At 44.9% G+C, this 24,433-nt stretch overlaps 1 protein-coding gene across 1 annotated transcript in view; it reads left to right on the top strand.

The window, feature by feature from the left end:
* The window catches only part of LOC147663284 (E3 ubiquitin-protein ligase TRIM39-like), a 185,604-nt gene that overhangs the window by 53,500 nt on the left and 107,671 nt on the right, over positions 1-24,433 (top strand). Inside the window, exon 2 of the mRNA XM_086950557.1 lies at positions 157-252. Coding sequence (XP_086806683.1) covers positions 157-252 — 96 coding nt within the window. The remainder of the gene's footprint in view (positions 1-156; positions 253-24,433) is intronic.

Here is a 24,433-nt window from a genome sequence, read left to right as displayed (position 1 = left end):
ACAATCCTGATATGTGTGGCTGGTACATACAATACTAATGTATGACTGGTACGTACAGTCTGGGCAAGTGTGGCAGGCACTGTAGTGACTCTTTTTTTGTAATTAAGACCACACTCGACAGATCTACACTTATTTCTTGCTCTCTCATCCCTACAGGTGAAACTTCAAAAGTGGATGCTTGTCCTGAAGAAACAGGAGGGATATTTTCTGGAGTCTAAAGTCAAGGACGAGGAACAATATAAAACCATGAGGGTGAGTGGCTGCAGTGAGTGCTGTGTCTCTGTATATGTCTGTGCCCATGTCTTTGTGTGGCCTTTAGTTCAAGACACACAGAGGCTGATGAGTCACCCTACAGACTGGTCATGTTCCTCACCAGATAAATATACTGACTGGAGTTACTGCACCTGGATATTGGGCCTGAAATCGGACAAGGGTGCGTCCTAAAAAACATAAAATCAAGTATTACTCTTCTGACCTTAAGGTAGAACTTGCATACTCACACGGTGTGTGTTAGAGTATGTGTGTAGAGGGGTGGCATTATCTGGCTGGGAGTGCGTACCAGTGAGTGTGTGTGCATATGTGTGTGTGCGTGTTCACGCTTAGGTATACGTGTCTAAGTATGTGTTTATATATGGATGGCCCTGGAGTTATCTTTGGGAGTACATGCATGTCTGCTCGTCCCTATATCTGTCGGTTTTTTCGGCATGGACTACTGCTTGTGTGTGTCTGCATATTCATATATACATTTTGAGCCACAGAGTATACAAATACATGTCCTTATCTTTATGCATGCATGTTTGAGGGTTGTGTATGCTTCAGTCTGGATTTATTGGATGTAAGTTTGTACCTACATAAGTGGATGCCTGTCTGTGGGCTTGTATATCACAAGGTCTGGTGGCATTTGTGAGTGTGCAAATACATGTGTGCATCTGTGAGTTTGCGACGTGTATGCATAAGTCTGGAGTCATACTTCAGTGAGATTTTATATGCATTTGTGTGTGAGTGTATATGTATGGATGTGTGTCTCTAGGAGTCTGTGCATGCATGGACTGAAGGTATCCATCTGTGAGTTTGTACAAGGTTTGTGTGTGAGTCTGCAAATTAATGTGTGTGTCTGTATGAGTGTGGACCTCTGTGGATGTGTATATGTATGGATTTGAAGTTATCTATCTATCCATCAGACTGAGCAAGCATAGTTTAAGGCCCTTCCTAAACAAAGGTTTTAGCAATGTAATAATGCTACGGTATTGTATATACATCGTCGACCACAATAAATAATATACCTCCCTCTAGACCTCTATTTCTTTACCTTGTAGTATGAATCTTAATGGGTTATAACTACATTTTGTGAAACATCATGGATACATCATCATCTTATTCAAATATTGTATTTATTCATTTTTGTTGGTATTTGTATTCATTTACATTGATAGTATCAAAACAGGGAAAAATGTAATCTAAAAAGACATACATATTCATAAAAATCATTTTTTCACAAGTTTTACTTTTTTATACATTTTCTACATAGACCAACAATTTATATCTTTATATACACACTAGCAGCCCGTCCCGACGTTGTCCGGGGTAGAAAATGTATGTGTGTAATGTTTGTAATGTTAAAGGATAATTTATTTTAAGATTTCACGGTATACAACATTTTTGGTTTCATTGGAATGTGGCCGTAGAATAAATTGATTTAGTACAATGCCGGACCTAGAGAGTGCTACTTTTAATGATGTCTTGGCGTGAGTGTGCGTTTTTGAGTGCTGTTTTCAGTTGCAGCGCATTGTTATTATTTTAATTTCCTTGGTTGTGTGTTGGTTTTGATTGTAAGTAATTTGCTGTCATCAACTTACTTTTTTTTGAGTGGTGGTTTGAGTGCCTGCGTTTTTTTCTATATTGAACTTTTTTGTTTTGTGTCCTGGTGAGTGTTAATGATTATTTTGAATGAATTTGCGTTTGATAGGGGTGTTTCCAGTGCCTGTGCGTTGTCGTTCTATTTATGTTCTTCGTTGTGCTTGTTGTCCGTCTATGTAGTTGTTTGTTTGGGTGTGCGTGATCGTTTATTTAGTGGTTTGAGTGCCTGCGCATTTTTTAGTCCTTTTCTTGTGTGTGCTTGATGCTTTCACATACTAGTGTGGCGTGAATGTGCGTTATCTTTACTTCCTTCGTTGTCTTTGCGTGCAGATTTGGAATGTTTTACCGGTGCAAATGTGCGTGCGTGAAGATTCTGAATATTTGTCCTGCCTAAATGTGTGTTTGCGAGTGCTTGTTTGAGTGTTAGCGATGTCCCCTTTTTTTCTCCGTAGTCTGCCTGGCTTTGTGTAGCCGTGTGACGGAGCCGTTTAGAGTATTTCCGTAAGTGCCCAAAGCAAGTTAAAGTGTAACGTCAATGCGGCTCGTCAATGTCCCCGGAAGCCGCCTGTTTTTTTTTTTTGTTTACTTCCTTTCCTCTGACAACGTTGACGCTTCCAATCATGACAAAGGTATGTTGGCGTGTGCTTGCTGTCGGTAGCCGCACCCCTTTGTATGCAAATTAATATTGTGGATTTGCACGGCCACGATACAGCCACATTGACGTGGCCATTTACTACACCATAACGCGGCGCTGCGGGCATTTACTATAGAATACGGCCATATTTTGAAAGCTGCACATGAAGCTGCGGCGCTTTTGTTTGTAGTACGGGCCCATTTACACGGCCAACATCCACAACGCCTCGCTGCGGTCAAGCGAGGCCACGCCCCACAACCACGCCCACGATACGCCCACATTGACGTGGCCATTTACTACACCATAACGCGTCACTGAGGGCATTTACTATAGCATACGGTCATATTTTGTTTGTAGTACGCGCCCACTTACACGGCCATATACGATTGACGGCCACGATACGCCGACATCCATAACGAACGCCTCGCTGCAGTCAAGCGACGCCACGCCTCACAACCACGCCCACAACACGCCCACTGGAGTAAAGGTGGCTAACTTTGAGGTTGATGAGACGCCACACGCCACGCCCCGTACCCCACGATCACGTCCACGACACACCCACTGGAATTTAACACACCCACGACAACACCCACAAGGGACTACTTTACACCCTATGTTCTTTGACCTTTGTAATGTATATGGTGGCCAGATGTATAGCCTATGTCCATCTGCTTAAACTACCCTTTCCAATGGTGTATTGGGTGTTGTGATTGGTGCTGTAGTTCTTCAGTTTACCCGCCTCAAAGGTTTCCAGTTCTCTCTTTGTAATAGTAGTATAGATTCAATCTAGTGCTCTTCACTGGACCCCTATAATAATATCATACACTAATCACGTAAACAGAATCACATTCACACTCCATCACACCTGAATGAATGAATGAATGAAGCAGAATTTATAACTGCGCAACTTAGCCCAGTGGGCGTCAAGGCGCCTATCTCAATATAAAGCTGAAAACACCATGTGGACAGAGACTTATTGATAGGCTTTAATGAAGCACCAGGTTTTTAGCGCCTTCCTGAAAAGATCCAACGAGGGCTGTGATTTAATCTCCAGGGGGAGTGTGTTCCATACTCCATACTTGGGGTGCTAAAATGGAAAAGGCCTTGCTCCCCCATCTGACCTTCCTAGAGCGCAGGACTACCAGTTGGTTCATCTCTAGAGAGCGTTAACATCTGCTAGGAACATACCGCGTGAGCAAGGATCCAAGAGCGTCGGTAGGGCCAGCCATAGCGTCGGTAGGGCCAGCCATATTACACCAATCAAACTATCAAACTATCAAACAACCCCAAAAGCACATACACATCCTGGTCAGAAGGGGATATAGATAGTGTGAATCTCCATGACATTGTTGTGGGTTGGGTGCATACAGTAAGGTCGACGTGCGTTTCGGTGGAATATGTCTGATGTTAACCACCTTCTGCAGGACCTTCTTTAAATCATATATCTTTCACATAGTGGTAGAAGTACAGATAATAATGAGGCAAGTAATATTCTCAAATGGTTGCCACCTTCAAATTGACAAACTATTGGTAAGTCTGCTGGGTCAGTTCTAGATGACTTCTATTATAAATGTAAAAGCCTGCCCCTAGGGAATGATAGGATAGATGCAACTAACACATTCTCCTATTTGGGTGTCCTACCTGATCATTCTGGTTCATGGAACCCGGCGGTTAAGAGCAGAACTCTTCTCGTCAAAAGGCAAATCGGAGCATTGATGAATATTTCTAATAAATTGGGTAAAAGGCCCCCGGGGATACTTCTTAAAATTTACCAAGCTAAATGCTTGAGTATAGCTATGACGGGGCAGGAGTCTGGGGATACCAGGATGTAGCCATAATACAAAAAGAGGAAAATACTTTTTTAAGGTTAATATTAGCAGTACCGTATAGCTCTTCCATTTATAATTGCCACAATGAGCTGGGTATTCCTTATATCTCTGATTTGATCAAGATGCAGCCTCTGTTACTATGGCATAGAGTTTGGTCGTCTAATAGTACAGAGTTAAACAGAGATATTATTGGAGACGCCATGAGTCTATTCCACTTGGCTGAATTATATCAGAAGATTTTTAAATGACTTGGGTAAACCTGATTTCTATAGTAACCCCTAAACATTGAGTACGATTTCTAGGAAAGATTTTAAAGTTTTTTGTCAGTCTCACGGTTTCAGAAATGAAGAAAAGTACTGTTATCCCAACCCTGTTAATTCTTGTATCTCCCACTATTCAACCATATCTGGACTGGTGTATAGGAGGATATGACGGGTATGTTCTTACAAGACTCAGATTTGATAGTTTCCATCGATTAGTCAGCTTCCCTACATTAAACGATTGGACCAGAGACCTTTGTCTGTGTCCTCGCGATGAGATGTCTTTCCAATCGACAATACATGTGATTTTATTTTGTACATTTTATAGACTAGAAAGATGTAGATGGATTTTGCCATTGTTGAAGAGAAGGGGCTGGTGGCAATGCCGTCCAGCCTTTCTATATTTACAAGTGCTGGAAAATGTTTATTGTGTGGGTGTTACAACCGGATTCCTGAAGTCCATATTGAAAAAAAGGAAAAGTATAATATGGAAAACCCACCATGAGGCTCAATAACGTATAGAACTCTTGTCATAAAAGTCAAAGAATTAACTGAAGAGGAGACTGTAAGATTCAAGTGGTATGTAAAGATGTAATTACTGTGTGTATTTTTTTAAACTACCTTCTGTAAGTTTTTAACATGCTTCTTTTATGATTTTTAATATAAAAAAAACAAATAAAGTGTATTTGATTTGATTTGACTCCTATTGAGTCAGGGTTTGTGTAAAGATGTTATCTTTAGTTAATGTCCCTCATGCCAGCCCGCACGGGACATCTCTTTGGATTCCATTTTCTGGCGTAGAATGTATACTTCGACATGTCGGCAGTTGCTGCTGGGACACCTATGCACCAGGACGAATAAAGAATAGCTCCTCATCTTACCGCTTTGTGTCTTCTTTTCATTGGCGACGAGGACCCGCCTGGTGCTGCTGGTTGTCCCGAATGTTGCTGGACGTCTGGAAGCTTCTGTCTCGATGAGGCAACTGCAATATATGTTGATCGCGTTTCCTGACTGCCTGCTTTACACGCGAGTCCTCCTGTCTTCGTGTTTGCTTTTCTGTATCTGCTCCCCGTGAGTGCCTCTCTGAGGATTATTTCATTTTGTTCGATTTTTGCTTGTGGTGGTTTCTGCACGTCTTTCCGTCCGATCTTGCACGCGCCAGCTCACACCGCTTCCCAGCTCTACGCTGCATCAGCGTGTGTCAACGTGTTCCAGCTTGCGTTTCAACTCTCATTCCGACGGTTACCATGGTGCCATTCTAAACTCCTTCTGAAGCGCATTACTTCATTGTTTTCTGCCGCATTCATCATGTGTGTGTTGTTGTTCTAATTTTACACGCATTATGTGGTCTTTGTGACGATTTTCAGAACGGAAACCTATATTTTCTTGTATTACAGCAGACTCGTGATTTAAACCTTGCATTTTTGTTTAATCTTCACTTTGTTGGCTGGGGCAGCAACTCACCCACGCAAATGGAGAAAGTGGCCACTCCACCTCCCTTTTTACAGTCTCCTGGTCCGCCTCCTATGATTTGGAAACAGTGGAAAGCAACTTTTGAAGCCTACATTGATGCTATTGATGGTGATACCTTCACCTCTAAAAACAAGAGAGTGTTGCTTGTTTATAATTTAGGAGCTGAAGGCAGATCTATTCCAGAGACTCTACCCCTAGAGGAAGCGAGAGTATCCAATGGTTCTCGTGAAGAGGGGGACTCATTGGTGATTGACGAATATGCTTCTCTCATAAAAACGTTGGATAAAAGGTTCAATCCAAAGCGCAATATTGTTCTGGAACGTCACACATTTTTGCAACGTGCACAGATGCCTGGAGAGTTGATCGACGATTTTGTTGCTGCCTTAAGGATCTTGGCTGTGAATTGCAACTATAGGGAGTTTAGGGATGAAATTATTCTAGACCAATTAATTGAACGCACATGTGACAAGAAAGTGCGTGAGAAACTCTTGTCCTCAGATGACCCTGATTTGGAGACTGCGTTGACTCTTGCCAAATCTGTTGAACATTCCCAGTTTTGCGTGAAGGAACTAAGTACACCTACCACTCCTACACCTGCGTCATCTGAGGTTAATTTAGTAACGTCCAAGGTTCCTCCAAAAACTAATAAAGCTACTGTTCCAGTATCTTCCAGAACTCCCAAATCTACCTTACCGGGAGCGTTTGTTAACAAACCCAGGAATGATGCTCAAGCCTTGTCATGTTATCGCTGTGGTAGCAGGTTGCATCTGGGAAATTTCAAGTTTTGCTTTGCAATAAATCAGTCTTCTTTTAAATGTGGAAGGAAGGGTCATCTTGCACGCATGTGTAAAATTGCTTTTTCCCAAAGGGCACCGTCACAAAGTGTGAAGAATATAGAGTGTGAGAATACCCATGGTGATGATGATAATTGCTATGAATTAGTAATGTGATCGGCTTCCCCCATGGAAGCGGAATGTATTGTAGAGATTGCATCTCTTAATGAATCTCAGAGGAGGAAATCCCCTACTTGTGTTATAAACTTGAACGACAAATCGGTCAAATTCCTTGCGGATTCTGGGTCCCCATTCACCTTGATCAATGTTAGGGATTTTGAAGGTTTGGGTGAGATCTTTTTGGCGTCATCATCAATTAAGATGTTTGCATATGGTGGGAAAAGGGTTGAAGTCTTGGGAAAGTTTAAAAACAAACTAGAATTTAAGGGCGAGTGCACGTCGTGTAATTTACGTTATCAAAGATGGTGCTAATTTGTTGGGATGGCATGAACAAGGTGAGCTAAATATCATCCTTAACCCCAATCATCCCGACATGGTTTTGTCTAGGAATGAAGCCAAACAATATTACGCTTCACTTGCACAACCTGAGTCAGTGCATGTTGTGACCACATTGAGTGAAAATGAGTGGGTTCGTGCTTATCCGGAGGTGTTTAGCGATAATCTTGGTAAGCTTAAGGGTTTCCAACATTGCATAGTTTTAAAAGAAGAAGCAAAACCTATTACAAACAAAGTTCGCAAAGTACCTTTGAGTATGCGTTGTGAGTTGAAAAGTGAATTAGAAAGTTTGTGTTCCTTGGGTGTCATCGAACCAATTGAAGGGTCAGAGTGGTTAAGCCCCATTGTTTTGGCACGGACGGCTGATAAATCTCTTAGGATGTGTGTTGATTTACGCGATTTAAATTAATGTATTTTGATAGATCGCCAACCACTTCCTAACATTAATGAGATGTTGTCTACCTTGGAAGGTGCCAAATATTTTACCACTCTGGACATATTCTCTGCTTACCATCAGATTGAATTAAGCAAGGATTCCAGACATATCACTTCATTCGTGACTCCCGAAGGGGCGTTCCGATATCTCAGGATGCCATTCGGTTTGGCGTCTGCTTCTGCAGTGTTCCAACGCCTTATGGGTAATCTCTTCAAGGACTCTGCAGGGGTAGTCTTCTTTCAGGATGATATTCTCATACATGGTAAGACCATGCAAGAACACAACGATAGAGTGAGGAAAGTTTTAGATATTGTAAAGTTGTATGGGTTGACTTTAAGGAAGGACAAATGCATGTTTTTCAGAGATGGTGTGGATTATCTAGGTCACCATATTTCAGCCAAAGGTGTAGAACCTAAAATGAAACTTTTAGATGCTATCTGTAATGCACCTGAACCGCAAAATAAAGATAACTACGTTCGTTTCTAGGACTAGTTGAATACTATGCAAAATTTGTCCCAAATGTTGCTGACAAGACCGTTTGTTTACGCAATCTCTTAAAGAAAAATGCTAGGTATGACTGGTCTGAACAGTGCGCAAATTATTTTAACCTGTTGAAAACTGTGATTGTGCAGGCACGCCCTCTCAAATTGTTTGATTTGAATGATCAGTGCATTGTGGTTACAGATGCCAGTAATGCTGGACTGGGAGCTGTCCTTATGCAAAATGGAGCTGACAATAGAGAATAAGTAATTGCTTTTGCCTCTAGAACCCTGAGAGGTGCTGAGGGTACTTATTCCACAATCGAGAAAGAGGCGTTGGCTTTATGGTGGGGTGTACAACATTTAGGAAGTTTTTGTGGGGCAATCATGTAACTCTTAAAACTGACCATAAGCCATTAGTGGACCTTTTCACAACCAAGGGTGGTGGTAGGGCTACACCCCGCATTGCCAAATGGCAGTACAGACTTGCTGAATTTAATTATCACTTTGAATATGTACCTGGTATAAAAAACAATCTAGCTGACTGTTTATCAAGGTTACCTCTTGCTCACACCGCTCACGAGGATGAACCTGATCAATTTGAGATGGTGTGTGCTGTCAGTTCTGTATCTGACACTGGTGCTGCCTTATCCGAAACTGATTGGAAGCGTGCTATTTCTGAGGATGTGAATTTGTGTAAAGTAATAGATTTTTTGACTCAGGGATGGCCGAATGACAAATCGTTATCTCCTGATTTAGTTCCGTTTAGAAGAATTTGTGATGAACTGTCCTTGGTTGATGGAATTTTACGCAGAGGTAGTCTTCTAGTTGTCCCAACTTCACTTTGCAAATCTGTCTTGACTTGGCTCATGTGGGGCATTTAGGTATTCGAGCCATGAAACGCAGAGTACGTGAAGATTTTTGGTGGCCTGGTGTTGATCGGGCCATCGAGCACTGTGTTCGGGATTGTGGGGCATGTGTTCTTAGCGACAAAACTCAAGTTACTTATCCCTCTGCTATTAATCCCATTTCTGTAAAGGAAATACCTTGAAACAAGTTAGCATTTGATGTGTCTGGTCCGTTTAATGATTTGGGCAATACCCCTAAATATGCAGTAGTCTTGATTGACTACATGTCGAAATGGCCTGAAGTTAAGTTTGTGGAAGGTATCGATTCTTCTACTATTATCAATTTTTTTACTGAAGATTTCCTGCGGGAGGGTTTCCCAGAAGAGTTGGTATCTGACAATGGTACTCAATTCGATTCTGGTGAGATGGAGAGTTATTTTAAAAGGCATGGGATTAAACATGTGCTCACTTCCTTACATCAATCCATGTAGCAATGGTTTGGTTGAACGCCTGAATCGTGTTATTAAAGATCAATTACAACTGGCTGCCTTCATTGGAGACATGTGATTTCTGACATGTTGTGGGCTATGATGGTCACTCCTCATGACAGCACAGGTATTTCACCTTTCACCTTGCTCAGAGTAAGAGTAGCTGGTTCCAAGCTCCATAAAGATTGGATGTTGAGAAAAGACATTGATGTTACCAAGATTGGGAGGGTAGCAGATATTAGGACTGCTGCTCAGGCAAAATATGCACAGAAAAGCGTTAGAACATCTCCAGTATGTCAGGGTGATTGGGTTAGAATTAAAAAACCTGTGCTTATACGCAAAGGGCAAGCTAAATTCTCCCCTCCTGTACATGTCAAGGAGGTGAAAGATCAGGTTCTAGTGCTTGACAATGGTAACATTTGGAATAAGTCTTGTATTTCAATTGTACCCAAATCTAAGGTTGAGTTTGTGAGGAACAAATTTGGTTTGGATTCCTTTGATTCCTCTAGTATCAGGAATTCAATTACTTCTACAGCTTCCACTGGTTGCAGCTCTGACTTTCAGCGGAGGTCGTCAAAAATTAAATCTGTGCCTAGTAAGTATCGTGATTTTATTGTATCTTGAATTGTCATCTAATTTGTACATTCCGCTTTGGGGTTTTGTTTTTGTTATTATTTTAATTATTGGTGGGGGGAAGGGAATGTTTTAGGGAATTTTGTATTTTCTTTAGGGAATGTTGAATCTCTTTGTTTGCAATGTAGGAAGGGGGATGTGTAAAGAGGTTATCTTTAGTTAATGTCCCGCGTGCCAGCTCACACGGGACATCTCTTTGGATTCAATGTTCTAGCATAGAATGTATACCTTTGACATGTCGGCAGTTGATGCCGGGAGACCTATGCACCAGGACGAATAAAGAAGAGCTCCTCATCTTACCGCTTTGTGTCTTCTTTTCAGTTCTGTTAAACGTGCGTAGACAGGAAGAATCCTCTCTGCTTATTCTTCGAAGATATTTTCTTTGTAAGTGAACGACAGCGCTTCTAAGTTGGCATTATTACCTGTTGTCTGTAGTGGTGCCACCCCACTGGGGAACCATGTAGAATAGGCAATCTTATAATTTATTACATCCCTGAATCTTGTCCTGGTAATAAGGACTCCGGCTTCCATAATTGAGTTTATTTCTAACTAGTATTCAACGTTTACCACAAATGATCCAGCCAGGCTCGGCAAAGGCAACAAGCAGCCACATCATCAAACCAAAGATCTTCCAACAGAGTTAATCTATACTAATATAATAAAGAGAGAGCCCAAACCTTTGTGGCGGGTAATCTCAGGAACCACAGCACCAATCACAACACCCAATACAGCGTTGGAAAGGGCAGTTGCAGCAGAAGGACATAGGCTATGCAGACGCCCACCATATACATTTAAAAGGTAAAAGAACCGTGCCAGCAAAGTAGGCCCTTGTGGGCGTGTCTGCGTTGTGCTGTGGGCATGTGCTGGGGGCGTGACAAACGCTGGGGGCATGTGGTACGTTCCGCCCTTCATGCCATGTCTCATATCGTGTGCTGTGGGCGTGTGCTGGGAGCGTGGGAATGTGCGGGGCGTGGGATCACGGAAAAAAAGCGAGCGTTGTGCCCAATATTTCATTGTTTTTCCTTCCCAGGTTCTGTACATTCCAGCTCCGGGTGTCCACCCTGCTCACTTTAAATACCCCTGCACCCCATAATCATAACCCACCCTTACCCCTTAAAATACCCCAACACCCTTAAACACTAACCCATCTTAACCCTATAAATATACCCTGTACCCCAAAACCTAAACCTATCCCTAAACCCTAAAAATACCCCTGTACCCAAAAAACCCAAACCTAGCCCTGAACCCTATAAATACCCCTGTACCTCAAAACCCAAACCTACCCCTGAACCCTAAAAATACCCCTGTACCCCAAAACCCAAACCTAGCCCTGAACCCTAAAAATACCCCTGTACCCCAAAACCCAAACCTACCCCTGAACCCTAAAATATCCCTATACCCCAAAACCCAAACCTAGCCCTGAACCCTAAAAATACCCCTGTACCCCAAAACCCATACCTATCCCTAAACCCTAAAACTACCCCTGTACCCCATAACCCAAAACTATATCTGAACCCTTAAAATACCCAAACACCCCAAAACCTATACCTCAGTACCCCAAAACATATACCCCTATACCCATACTTACCTTATCCAAACATTTAATAAATATATGCTTTTACCATTCATGCATTTACAACGAATTTCGTTGTAAATATATGCGTGGTAAAGCATATAAAATGTAATGCCATGCGTTATAATGGCATTGTGGAGTTATGGTACTTTCGTAATGAAAGTATGCGGAAAGAAAGTTGCGGAATAATGGGTGTTTACCTTCCCCAGGTAAGTACTTTGGTGGCACGGCGGCCCACATCTCGAGCAACATACTCATATTTTTACACCACCGATTTGAAAAATGCACAGGTCTCTCTCATTGATGGCCAGCACCGACATACACTTTTAGACACACCTCCCGCCACAAGTTCTAGAATTGCGAACTTTAGAGCTGGGGAGCTACGTTCGAATCTCGGCATCAGCTCAACATCCTGTGATTCCAGGCAAATCGCTTTGTCTACCCGTGCCTACCACAAATGAATGTGTTCTTCTGTAATGTAAATTGTGCTCATGCCATGTGGTTGAGTTCGCGCTATAGCCTTATAGCCCGCCGTAGAGGGCTATACCGGCTATTAAAAGCCCTCTCCAGCGTTAAAGGGAGAGGGACTTTAATAGCGGTATAGCCCAGCTACGAAGGGCTATAAGGCTATTAGAACATTCTGCCACTAGAGAGTAGAATGCTCTAACAAAAAAGAACAAAGCCTTTTGGGAGCTCGAGGGGATTGGAATCCCCTCAGGCTCCCTAAAGCCATTGTTCACATCCAGAGCTGTGAACATAGAAAGATTGTAATGTTGGAGCTCCAGGCTTATACCAGCCATTATAAGCCCAGAGCACTCCATTGTTTCAATGGAGCTCCCAACATTCTAATGTTCTAATATATAATATTGCAAGGAAAAATAAAGTAGGGAAACTCGAGTTCACACACTACTGAACGCGCACTCTTAAGTGCATCAGCAGTGCACTGTGAATCGGAGCGTTTCACAGGCCTGTCACAGATAAGAAATGCTACCAAAAAGAAATCCTACAAAACAATATACTACTGGCCGGCAGCAATTCATACCCGGACAACGTCGGGACGGGCTGCTAGTCTAAGTGATAAAGCGAGCATGGAAACTCCAACATTGTGTAGATAAGTTTTAGCCTACAAATAGTTCCTCTAAACCCAATGCCCTCTAATCCTAACACGTTTCAGGACACGTACATTCCCTTCTTCAGGAAATATGCATTTCTAATTCTAGAAATTACTTGGCCACAGCCCAGCATCAGCCACTGACCTTGGGCATTCTCTGTGTGCTTAATCCTTACTTCAAGGATTTCCTGCAACAGTCTTACTAATCGTCAATAGGTTGATGTGTCATTTTTTATGCCTTCATTAGACCTCTCACAGGGATAGGTCATAGCTGACTGGAATGTCCCTGGATAACTAGTGCCACATTTTTTTTTAAATATCATTTATTGATTTTTCAGAGGTTTGTACATAGATCCTTGACAATAGTGAGTGTACATAATATCTTTCATACAGGTTTATATAGAACATTGATGGGGTACAAGGATATAATAACTGCATTATACATACTATAGAACTGTGGTTCGATGTCAATGTCCCAACAGGAACTCAAGATCATAATAATTGTGCAAATATATCACCATGAGCATTGTTAACATTAACAAAAACAACAATCTGTAATTTACCATTCATATTTGATGATTATCTATCTTGTGCGCGGGTCTGATCATGATCAGGTGTGTATGCGTACGTAGCGACATGAGGTTTAGGTTAAGTCTGCAGTGTGTGCGCCACAGTGTGCGACCTCATGAGTTGGGCCTGGATATTCCTATTACCACCCATGTGCAGCACATCCACCGTACCTACATGTACTGGGCATGCACACGGAAGGTTAGTGCAAGGGTCTGGGGCTCACACCAAAGCAGTTCAGTAGACTGCACTCTCATCGGACACAGGAAAGAAGTCTGGTCATAACTAATGAGCCAATAAACTTAATACGCTACCACCACCACTTTAGGTTGTTAACTCAGGACATGGGAAGTAGTGTCATCTCTGTTATGAGGGCACGCTTGGCCTTTGCAGGTCACCAAACAGGTTCTGTTCTGGGCTTCAGGGAGCAATAACATTACACTTTCGCAGAACTCAGGAACACATTCCTTATTAGCACTGGTGATCCAAGGACACAACCCTCTACTAAGCATGGGCGAATTTTGCGGATCTCGCGTTCGCGAATTTTGCGGATTTGCGGATTCGCAATCCGCAAAATCCGCGAATTCCCGCGAATTTGCGGATTTTTTTTGTTTTTTGTGTTCGCCCGTGTTTCTGCCAGTTCGCGAGGGTTTTTACAATTTCGCAATTTGCGAACTTACCTGTCGGGTCGCAAGTTTTGCGAACTTGTTGTTTCTACATGTCCAGCCTGTTTGGGACACTCTTCTTCATCACTGCCACTCTCTGTCACCACTGCCACTCTCTGACTACTCATGCCACCCTCTGGCCCACCCATGCCACCCTCTGTTTCATCACCACACCCTCTGGTTGTCCAGTGTACATTATTTTTGGCAAAGCAAAGCACACCTTCCCTGCCTCAAGTGACCTGAATTAATTTGGGGCTGATTAATGTGTCACAGAATATTTTTTTAGCTGGCACCTGCTTCCTTAGTGCGCCCTGATTAGTGATCTTTTGCACTTGCTAAGTGCTTTCATTGTTGCAAAATTAGTTACAACACCTGCCCTGCCCCAACTGACAATAATGAATTAGGGGCTAATTAATGTGTCACTGAAAGAATTTAAAGTTCCAGCCTGGCACCTGCTTGTCTGCTCCTTTAGCTGTAAATCAGGACCTTTGTGGCATACAGTTAAGGTCAGAGCAGGGTCACACAATAGTTGCAAGCAGGCAACCGAATTCTGGAGGGCCCCCTCAGGAAGCACTACAAAGAATCGTTACAAATCATGAGGTTGACCTTTTGCACCTGCTCATTGCTTTTGCTTTTGCTGAAATCGTTTTTCTGTTTTTTTCGCGCTATTCGCGGGGCGCGGCGTCGTGCGAAACCGACCGCGGAAGCCGCCAATTCGTGCGAATGAGCATTTTATTTTTTTGCGGCTTGTTGTTTCGCGAGTTTTTTTGCAGTATTCGCGAGCCGCTTGCAGCGCAACACGCGAATTTACCCCAAGGTCGAGTACGGGCGCGGCCATTTTGTTTGCGTGACGTATTTCCGTTTCCGCCCGCTATGTATAATCTCGCGCAGTAAGCGCATTGCGAGTAGAGGTTCGCACGAGATCGCGCGGGAAATCTAGAGGTTCGCACGAGATCGCGAGGAAAATCTCGCGCGAACTTACTTTCGCGCTCGTGAACGGGCGCCGGCCATCTTGTTTTTCATTCATTTCCTGTGTCTGGGCATGGTGTTTAATCCTCTTGGTATCTTTGCCATCCTTTGCTTGTTTTCAGTTTTTTTTTTACGATTTTGCTTCTTATCTATCCCTCTCTTTTCCTAGCTGTATATTTTTGTCTTTTCTGCTATTTTTCTTTACTTTTAAACTACTTTTTTAAACTCTTTTCTTCTTCCCTATCCTATTCTTTCTTAATTTTCTACTTCTTCCTACCTTACCTGCCCAGACCATGGTCAAGCCAGGCGCCGTGAAGCTGCCCAGGCACTTGAGGGCCGCAGCGGCGGCGGGGAGTAGTGCTGGACCCAGTGGCAGGACAGCATGCGGGAGATTGAGGGGGGAGCAGGTGACGCGACGGGAGATATTCAGCCCGGAGGAAGTGGGCGCGCTGGTCTACTTCGTCCAGCGCCGCCTGCCCAGGACCATCGCGGGAGGCGGCAGGATCGCGGCCGGCGGCTACAACATGCGGGAGCGCCGGAAGCGGTGGGAGAAGGTGTGCTGGGCCATATCCCACCTCTACGGGGTCCAGCGCACCTACAGCCAGGTCACCCATCGCTGGACGGACCTCCTGGACCGCGAGCGCGACCTGCTGGACCAGCTCGGCTTGGAGATCCCCGGGCTTGGTGAGTAGTAGTAGCCATTTAATCACTCACTACTATGATGTTTTCTCCTGCTCTGTGTTGTTGTATTGCAAATATTTGTTTTTTACATGGAGCAAGCCAATAATGCCGCTGATGACGATTACATTGTAGTTAAATTATATTTCAAAATCTTCTGTGCATTTCAGGTGCACTGCTCTCCTTCTCAGTGGCGTTGCTACTATGCTTATTTGTTTTCTATTTCGTGGTCTCATTGGCCTGAGTAACTATTATGTATGAGTGTACTTTACAGAACTGCGTAATGCTAGACACTAGGGGGCAGATTACATTTACAAGCCCCTTGCGCCACGTTTACGTTGCCTTGCGTGACGCAACAGCGGCGTAAACGTGCCGCATCCCTGCGAGTCATTTACAGCATGACGCATCTAGGGAGATGCGTCACGTTATAAAGCCATGGGCCTGCACCACAATGGGTGCATTCCTAGTACGCAGGGTGGGCGGTCCAGCGGCTGTGCGCCTCGCAAAATTGCCTGCGTGAAATGTACAAGATTTAACGCAGGCACTTCTGCGACGCTGCTACGTCAATTCAATTCCTTATGTCTGCTCGAAGCAGGCGAAAGGACTGACACAGCATGTTAAGTATTGGGTGGCCCTGAGCATTACTGGAGTTGCATTGCGTTGGCGACGTGACTCCAGCGATGCGCCGCTCTTACGTGACGAGATGCGTCACGCAAGTGCCTACCCTTGCGCCAGGGCGCGCCGCATTGTAAATGAGGCACATCTGCCGTGTCGCAAGGGTAGTTTTGCGTGACGCATTTGATGATGATCTGGCGCATCTCTGGAGATGCGCCAGAACGCGTAAGTAAGTATGCCCCTAAGGGGCAGAATTGCAATTACCGTCGCATCCCTGCAAAGTAGCAGGGATGCGCCATTAATTGTGCGGCCCGCTACCACCACCAAACATGGTGCGCCGTATTTGCAATGCGGCGCACCATGGGCCCAAAACGTCACCGAAGCTTTACTGCTGGAGTTGCGTCGCAACGATGGCGCAGCTCCATCAATGCTCTGGGGTACCCTATCTCCCCAATGCTGGGTCAAGCCGTACGTCTGCTTCAAGCAGGTGCAGGGTTTGTGTGACGCATCATTGTCCTAAAGGTGACTGATTGATATTTTGTAGATTTCCCTCAGCCACTATTAGGATGTGTTCCAGCGCAGGAATGCCCTCCCTTGCGCCGGAACGCCCCCTGATGGCGCAGGGCTTTATAACGGGATGCATCTCCCAAATGCGTCACGTTGTTATAATATTATACGCCGCACCATGGCGACCTTTTTTGTTTAGCTGCTGCGTCACAAAAGTCACGCAAGAACGGCGCAAAAGAGCCGCAAGGGCTTAAATCTGCCCCTTCCTTTGTAACCCTGACAATAAGAAAAATAGTGGCGGTGGATTGATAGTTTGACTATTTAAATGACTGGTAATGTAGCAGGCAACTGTTAGTGTTGTCACTGATCTGACTGAAATCACAATGGAGTTTGTCTGTCACTTTGCGTCTTGCCTGCGGACTGCGGACTGCCAGTCCTAGGTGAACGTTTCAGTACTTTGTTTAGTGAGTTACGTGACTTTCGAAGTCACAGGTCCGCAAATAAATGAAAAGTAACCATAATCAATATAATTTCGCGGAAATATTTTGTTATTGTTCTTTTGAAATGTTTGATTTGGTTGACATTGACAAGCAACAATCATCCATGTTTTCTGTTCTTTCTTTCATGTTGTACGTCAGCTCCCCCCAGGGGCGAGAGGAGGACACAGGAGCAGCAGGCGGCGGATGCTGTTCAACAGGGCCAGGATCGGGCAGGCGAGGGCTCCTCTGCTGGCCCCAGTAAGTTTTCATTTTAGACTAGTACCTATTTTTCCTAGCGTTCCTCATTTGACTTTTTTCAAAATTGTCTTTGCTCTTCTTGTAGACTGTATCTAAATTCTTATCCTGCCTCTACTATGACTCCCTGTGGTATTACTAGATTATTCTTATTAGTCTGTCTGTGTAGCTAACTAAGATTGCACGGTTGGCGAAACTCCCATGATTCTAGTCAGCAATAGCTCTATCAACTTAGTGCAGTCCTCTGGGATTGTCCACAATGTCTTTTGAAGTGTTCTATCTGGACTCATGCTTGCAAAAATTGCAAAACCTTTCGCTCAGTCACTCTAGTCTGGACCAAAAAACACAGATTGTATTTAAGTTTAAAAGCTTTATTAAAAGTAAACACATTTATTAAAATGAAGTCATAATAAAACTAAACGTTTAACTGGTAATGGAAAAGTGGTTAGTGCTGACGATTAATTGAAGACATTTCTTGTGGTCGAGCCGAGCTCTCACCTGGTTTCAACTTGATCTTGTAGTTAGAAGTCCATCTTCTGTCTATGTGGAGAAAAATGGTGCGTGTTAAAAAAACAGCCTTCATCAGTTGTGCCAAAAAGTGCAGCAAGACAACCTTCCCTGGAAAAAGGGACATTTTTTTTAACTTTAACGTAGACAGTCACAAATTACATTGTTTTCACATGTCTTCATTCCTAGACCAAATACTAGTGACTAGTGAGTGCTTTATTCTAACATTGTTACATGTACTTTGTAGGTGGAACATCTGGTGGCGGGGCCAGTGTGGAGGTGGTGGTGCTGGACACGGAGGCGGAGGCCGATTGTTCAGGGGAGGAGGCGGCGGCGGCGGCTGTGAGAGTTGAGACGGTGGTGGTGGCGGCCAGAGGTAAGCTCTTATATATTCCTTACTTATTGAGATTGAAGACTAGCTGGGAAGGCAAGAATATGAGATGCATGGCTGGGTGAATGATGAAGCAATGATGGGTGGAAGGACAACAGCCTGGGTGGGTGACACAGAAACTGTATGTGTCCATATACCTGGATCATGCTACTATCTGACTCTTAGATAGCATATGTGTATCTAGAGCAGGGGTACTCCTAGTACGGCCCGCGGGCCGGTGGTGGCCCGGCAAGCCTTCCTTGGCGGTGCGCAGACCTTGCAGACAATCACTGCTCCCCCGGCCCCCACAGAGCAGAGGCTTTTTTGTATTTCACCTGTTAGCGCTCCTGCATCTCCACTCTGACAATCACTGCTCCCCCGGCCCCCACAGAGCAGAGTGGAGATGCAAGGCCACAAAGAGGTGAAATAGAACAAAGCCTCTGCTCTGTGGGGCCGGGCAAGCAGTGATTGTCAGGGTGGAGAAGCAGGGGCGCTAAAACAAACAAAGCCTCAATAATATGTTAATGGTCTTTTAAAGACCTGTTAAGTACTTTGGTGTTGTTGTCTGTGTGTGCGCGTTGATGAAGCGGTCTCAACCCGGGCTGAAGGCTGACACAGATAGACACACACACAGTGAGATGACAGAGGGGGAGGGAGAGGGAGGGCAGGAGGGAGAGAGAGATGGAGGGAGGGCAGGAGGGAGAGCAGGAGGGAGAGAGATGTATGTAAATGCTGGGTCTGGTGGCTCAGTGGATGAGGGCATCTGCTGCAGGGACCTGTGTGCAACCTCATGGTCACAAGTTATCGTTTTGCTTTAGCCCCGCCCCCTCTGACTCCGCCCCCACCAGTGCGGCCCTCGGCCCCAAACTACACTGTAAATGTAGCCCCTGAGAGAAAGTTTGTGAGTACCCATGATCTAGAGAGAGTAGACGGTCAGTGGATGAACTAAGTGTAACTTTGAAGAGCATGTAACACTGCACCCGCACGTCCGTTCCAGTGTAGGAAAGGCAAGGAAAAGAACTTTTAATTTTGTCCAAATACTACCATAAATAGTAGCAGTAGTTTGTATTGCAAGCACTGCATAGATCCGGTTATTATGGTGGCCACTCCCTACCTCTCTTAATAAGTTTAGTAGTACTCAGTCATTCATGTGTGGATGTATCACTGGTCACTCAATAAAAAGCAAAGCACCTAAAGTCATCCCATATATAAGCAAAAACATCCCATGTGAAGTGATAGATAATCAGATTATTTATCTTCTTCAATTTTCCATTTCTAGTACTCATTTCCACTGTAGGGTGAAAGTTAAATTAATTAAGCAGTAGCCCTTGAGTTGTAACAGAGTATTCTCAGTGCCACCCGTAATAGAAAAGTAAGAGCTTCACCACCTGCATGTACTGGACGGGTACAGTAACGCAACGGCAACGCAAGTCTAGGTCACTCCTCATGGCGTGCGTCTCTTTTTCTCGGGTGCAAGTTTACTGCGCTGGCATTATGCCGGCTTGCAGAAAATAACGTACCAATTTTCCAAAACAAGAGATAAGAAGAAGAATAAGACTGGTGTACTTTCATAGTCGACTCCAATGGAAGTCCACAGTGCTCGTAGAATTTGTTCCTTAAACTCCCACTAATGTTAGAGCAAGGATGAAGAAGTGTGAGGTTAGATAGATACTGGCCTCAATAGTTATGTAATGCGCTTGCAAGTTGCTAGTTGTACTGCAGCACAAATTTCTGCTGAATGATTGAGTTAATCTTAAAGAGCATTGGTTACAGACTATGTCTTTCTTTCTTCATATAGGTTCTCCTTCCAAATGAACAAGGAGGAAGGAGCTGGCTAGAGCGGCCCGGCAACGGAGGATCGAGGCCACTGTTGCGGAATATCGGCGGCTGGTGGCCCTGGAGGACGTGGAAAGTGTGCAGTCGACAACTACAACAACGTCGTCTGCATCGGCCTCCGTGGCCCCACGGGCTGCCACCCAGCACAGTGGTCCACCGAGACTGAGCCGGGCTGCCAAAGGCAAACGCCACCGCCGAGCAGCAAGGCCAACAGCTGCCTCTCACAGGCCTTGCACCTGCAAGGCAGTGAAGGCACGCCTGCGCCGCACTACCCTGATGGTGTCCCGCCTTCAGCAGGAGCTCGCCTTGCTCCGCGAGGAGCATGATGCCCTGGCCCAAAAAGTTAACAGCATCCACCCATAGTGTCCCTTGCCCCTTTTTTAGAGACTTTTGGGGGGTGGGAATTGGGAGTTGGGTTTTTGGGGACTTTTGAAGGACAATCGTTGGGGTTAGGGAGGGTCTTGCGGGAGATTATTTTGTTAGGGATATAAATATACTTTTTTTTCTCATACTTGCAATATTTCTGGGCCTTCGGTCCAAACGCGCTGCGTAGCTAGGCCATAAGTCGGGGTTGGCACGACGGATTTCCTGAAAAGCAAATGCAATCAAGATTAGAGTGTCCCAGCAGTGCTCCCAGACCACGAAACTCACCCACAAACACCAGGAAGCCCCCCAAACAGGCCCCCGAAAACGCTACATAGAGCAAAATGTCAGAAATAGCCCAAAAAAAAATCGGCCTGGATTTTGTCCCAACCACTTCTACCCGGTATTAGACCTTCCCAGGAATGCCCCAAGACCCGTCAACCCACCCGCCAAGAAGCATAACACCCCCAAACAGGCCAAAAGCAAAATCTCATACTTGCAATATTTCTGGGCCTTCGGTCCAAACGCGCTGCGTAGCTAGGCCATAAGTCGGGGTTGGCACGACGGATTTCCTGAAAAGCAAATGCAATCAAGATTAGAGTGTCCCAGCAGTGCTCCCAGACCACGAAACTCACCCACAAACACCAGGAAGCCCCCCAAACAGGCCCCCGAAAACGCTACATAGAGCAAAATGTCAGGAATAGCCCAAAAAAAAAATCGGCCTGGATTTTGTCCCAACCACTTCTACCCGGTATTAGACCTTCCCAGGAATGCCCCAAGACCCGGCAACCCACCCGCCAAGAAGCATAACACCCCCAAACAGGCCAAAAGCAAAATCTCATACTTGCAATATTTCTGGGCCTTCGGTCCAAACGCGCTGCGTAGCTAGGCCATAAGTTGGGGTTGGCACGACGGATTTCCTGAAAAGCAAATGCAATCAAGATTAGAGTGTCCCAGCAGTGCTCCCAGACCACGAAACTCACCCACAAACACCAGGAAGCCCCCCAAACAGGCCCCCGAAAACGCTACATAGAGCAAAATGTCAGAAATAGCCCAAAAAAAAATCGGCCTGGATTTTGTCCCAACCACTTCTACCCGGTATTAGACCTTCCCAGGAATGCCCCAAGACCCGTCAACCCACCCGCCAAGAAGCATAACACCCCCAAACAGGCCAAAAGCAAAATCTCATACTTGCAATATTTCTGGGCCTTCGGTCCAAACGCGCTGCGTAGCTAGGCCATAAGTCGGGGTTGGCACGACGGATTTCCTGAAAAGCAAATGCAATCAAGATTAGAGTGTCCCAGCAGTGCTCCCAGACCACGAAACTCACCCACAAACACCAGGAAGCCCCCCAAACAGGCCCCCGAAAACGCTACATAGAGCAAAATGTCAGAAATAGCCCAAAAAAAAATCGGCCTGGATTTTGTCCCAACCACTTCTACCCGGTATTAGACCTTCCCAGGAATGCCCCAAGACCCGGCAACCCACCCGCCAAGAAGCATAACACCCCCAAACAGGCCAAAAGCAAAATCTCATACTTGCAATATTTCTGGGCCTTCGGTCCAAACGCGCTGCGTAGCTAGGCCATAAGTCGGGGTTGGCACGACGGATTTCCTGAAAAGCAAATGCAATCAAGATTAGAGTGTCCCAGCAATGCTCTCAGACCACGAAACTCACCCACAAACAGACGGAACCCCCCCTAAGAGCACCTCAAAGGCAAGCAAGTCATCAAAAACACAAAAAAAATTCCGCCTCGGATTTGGTCCAAACCACTTTTAGTGCTTCCCAGCAATGGCCCCAGACCCGTCAACTCACCTGCAAAGAGGTAGAACAACACCCCCACAAGTGCTGAGTCTTTCTTCATTGGGCGTAAACCAGCCCTCTGCTTTGATGGAAATAGGAGTCTGGAGGAGGAGGATAGAGGAGCATGTTCTTCTGAACTTGTGAACCTGAGGAATGCAGACTGCGGCACCTTCAAATAAATTAGCAAACAAGTGAAGACAGTTCTGCTGATGGGCTTGTTTTTGTGATTATCTGATTAAAGTTTGAATTATATTAACTGTGCACAACAAAGAAAGACAGACACACAGGAATAAAAGTGAATAAGGATGAAAAAGAAAGTTATTGATTCGTTGTCTCATTTTCAGGGCTCGAAGTCGGTATCACGGTCCAGGAATAAGAATAAGGCTTCGTCATCATACTCTGCGAATTCAGCCAGGGTGAGGTCAGTGCCACCTGACAGAGTAGAAATTCCCTCATCTATGTTGCTGGCCACCTCCTCTTCATCCGGCACGCTCTCTCGTACTCTTATATCTGTTGGTATGAGGTGCTGATTCATCTTGATCATTGTTAACCTCTCCACATTTTTGGGCGAGAGGCGGCTCCGTTTGGGAGTTACAATCCCACCAGCCGCACTGAAAACCCGTTCAGAAGACACACTTGCGAGTGGGCAAGACAAGTAGTTTAAAGCCAGGTTGGTGAGCTGTGGCCACAATTCTTTTTTCCCATGCCAATACGCCAATGGGTCAGAATTAACATAGACCTCTGTGGAGTCATTCAGATAGTCCTTCACCATCGACTCAAGGTCCTCCTCCAAGGTTCCTCCACTTTGCGTAGCTCTTGCTGTGCCTCTGACCTTTTGAGAACCAAACCCACGCAGAGCTAGCCAATCCTCTTCAGCCTCCAATGTTTCTGTTGTCTTTCGTGCAGATGATCCGGTTGCCGGTGTCTTTAACGGCTGAGAGGTCACTTGTGCCACAGCCACAGGTGCAGAAGTGGATTGTTTTGACTGGGGATGGCCTGCTGATGTACTGCCATTTCCTTCAATTTCCAGCCGTTCTGTTTCAAACTTCTTGGCTGACAAGGCTAGCCAACGTTTGTACTTTGTAACATCTTCATCACCAAAAGGAAAGAATGCTCTGCCTGCCAGCGCCTTTTTGTAGCGTGGATCCAGAATAGTAGCACAAATGTAATGCTGTTCTGAGTGGATCTTTTTAAGACGTTCATCACCTTGTAGGAGCTCTAATAATTGCTCAGCCAGAAGCAAAGAGTCTTTCTTTTTGTCATCTTTTCCAAACACAGAACACACCTCCTTCAGTTGGTCCTCCAGCATGTACAACAATGGGATAGCTTTTCCCAAATTAGAGTCCTCCTTGCTGACTGCACGCGTGAAGACCTCAAAAGGACGAAGCATGCGTGTTAGGCTTTCAACTATGTTCCATTGCGGCCCACCCATCCTCAGCTCCTCTATACCCTCTTTCAAGAAATATTGATCGAGTTGCGTATACTGCTCATACAGACGCTCAAGCATGTAGAAGGTTGAGTTCCAACGTGTTACCACCTCCTGGATGAGTGCTTTCACTGGCATTTGACATTGATATAGCATGCTCCTCAGCTGCTTCCGGGACTTAAAAGAATGCCTGAAATGCTTGCAAATTTTTCGGCAGTTCTCCAATACACTGTACGCTGCACTGCGTTTATTACCCAAGAATTTTTGGACAACCAGGTTTATACAGTGCGCCAAACACGGCACTCTGAAATAGTAACCGTCCCTCATGGCCTTAACTATATTGGAGCCATTGTCCGTGGAAACATAACCAACCTTGCGTTTTAGTGGGGACAGACAGTTAAGGACCTTTGTGTTAAAGACATCCAAAATGTTTTCTGCTGTGTGACGTTTCTCCAAACCAAACATGGCTAGTGTTGCATGTTT

Source organism: Lissotriton vulgaris, unplaced genomic scaffold (genome assembly GCF_964263255.1).
Source record: "Lissotriton vulgaris unplaced genomic scaffold, aLisVul1.2 SCAFFOLD_481, whole genome shotgun sequence".
In the NCBI taxonomy this organism is placed as follows: domain Eukaryota; kingdom Metazoa; phylum Chordata; class Amphibia; order Caudata; family Salamandridae; genus Lissotriton; species Lissotriton vulgaris.
The sequence above is the reverse complement of the archived record's forward strand: the minus strand, read 5'-3'. Positions and strand labels throughout refer to the sequence as shown.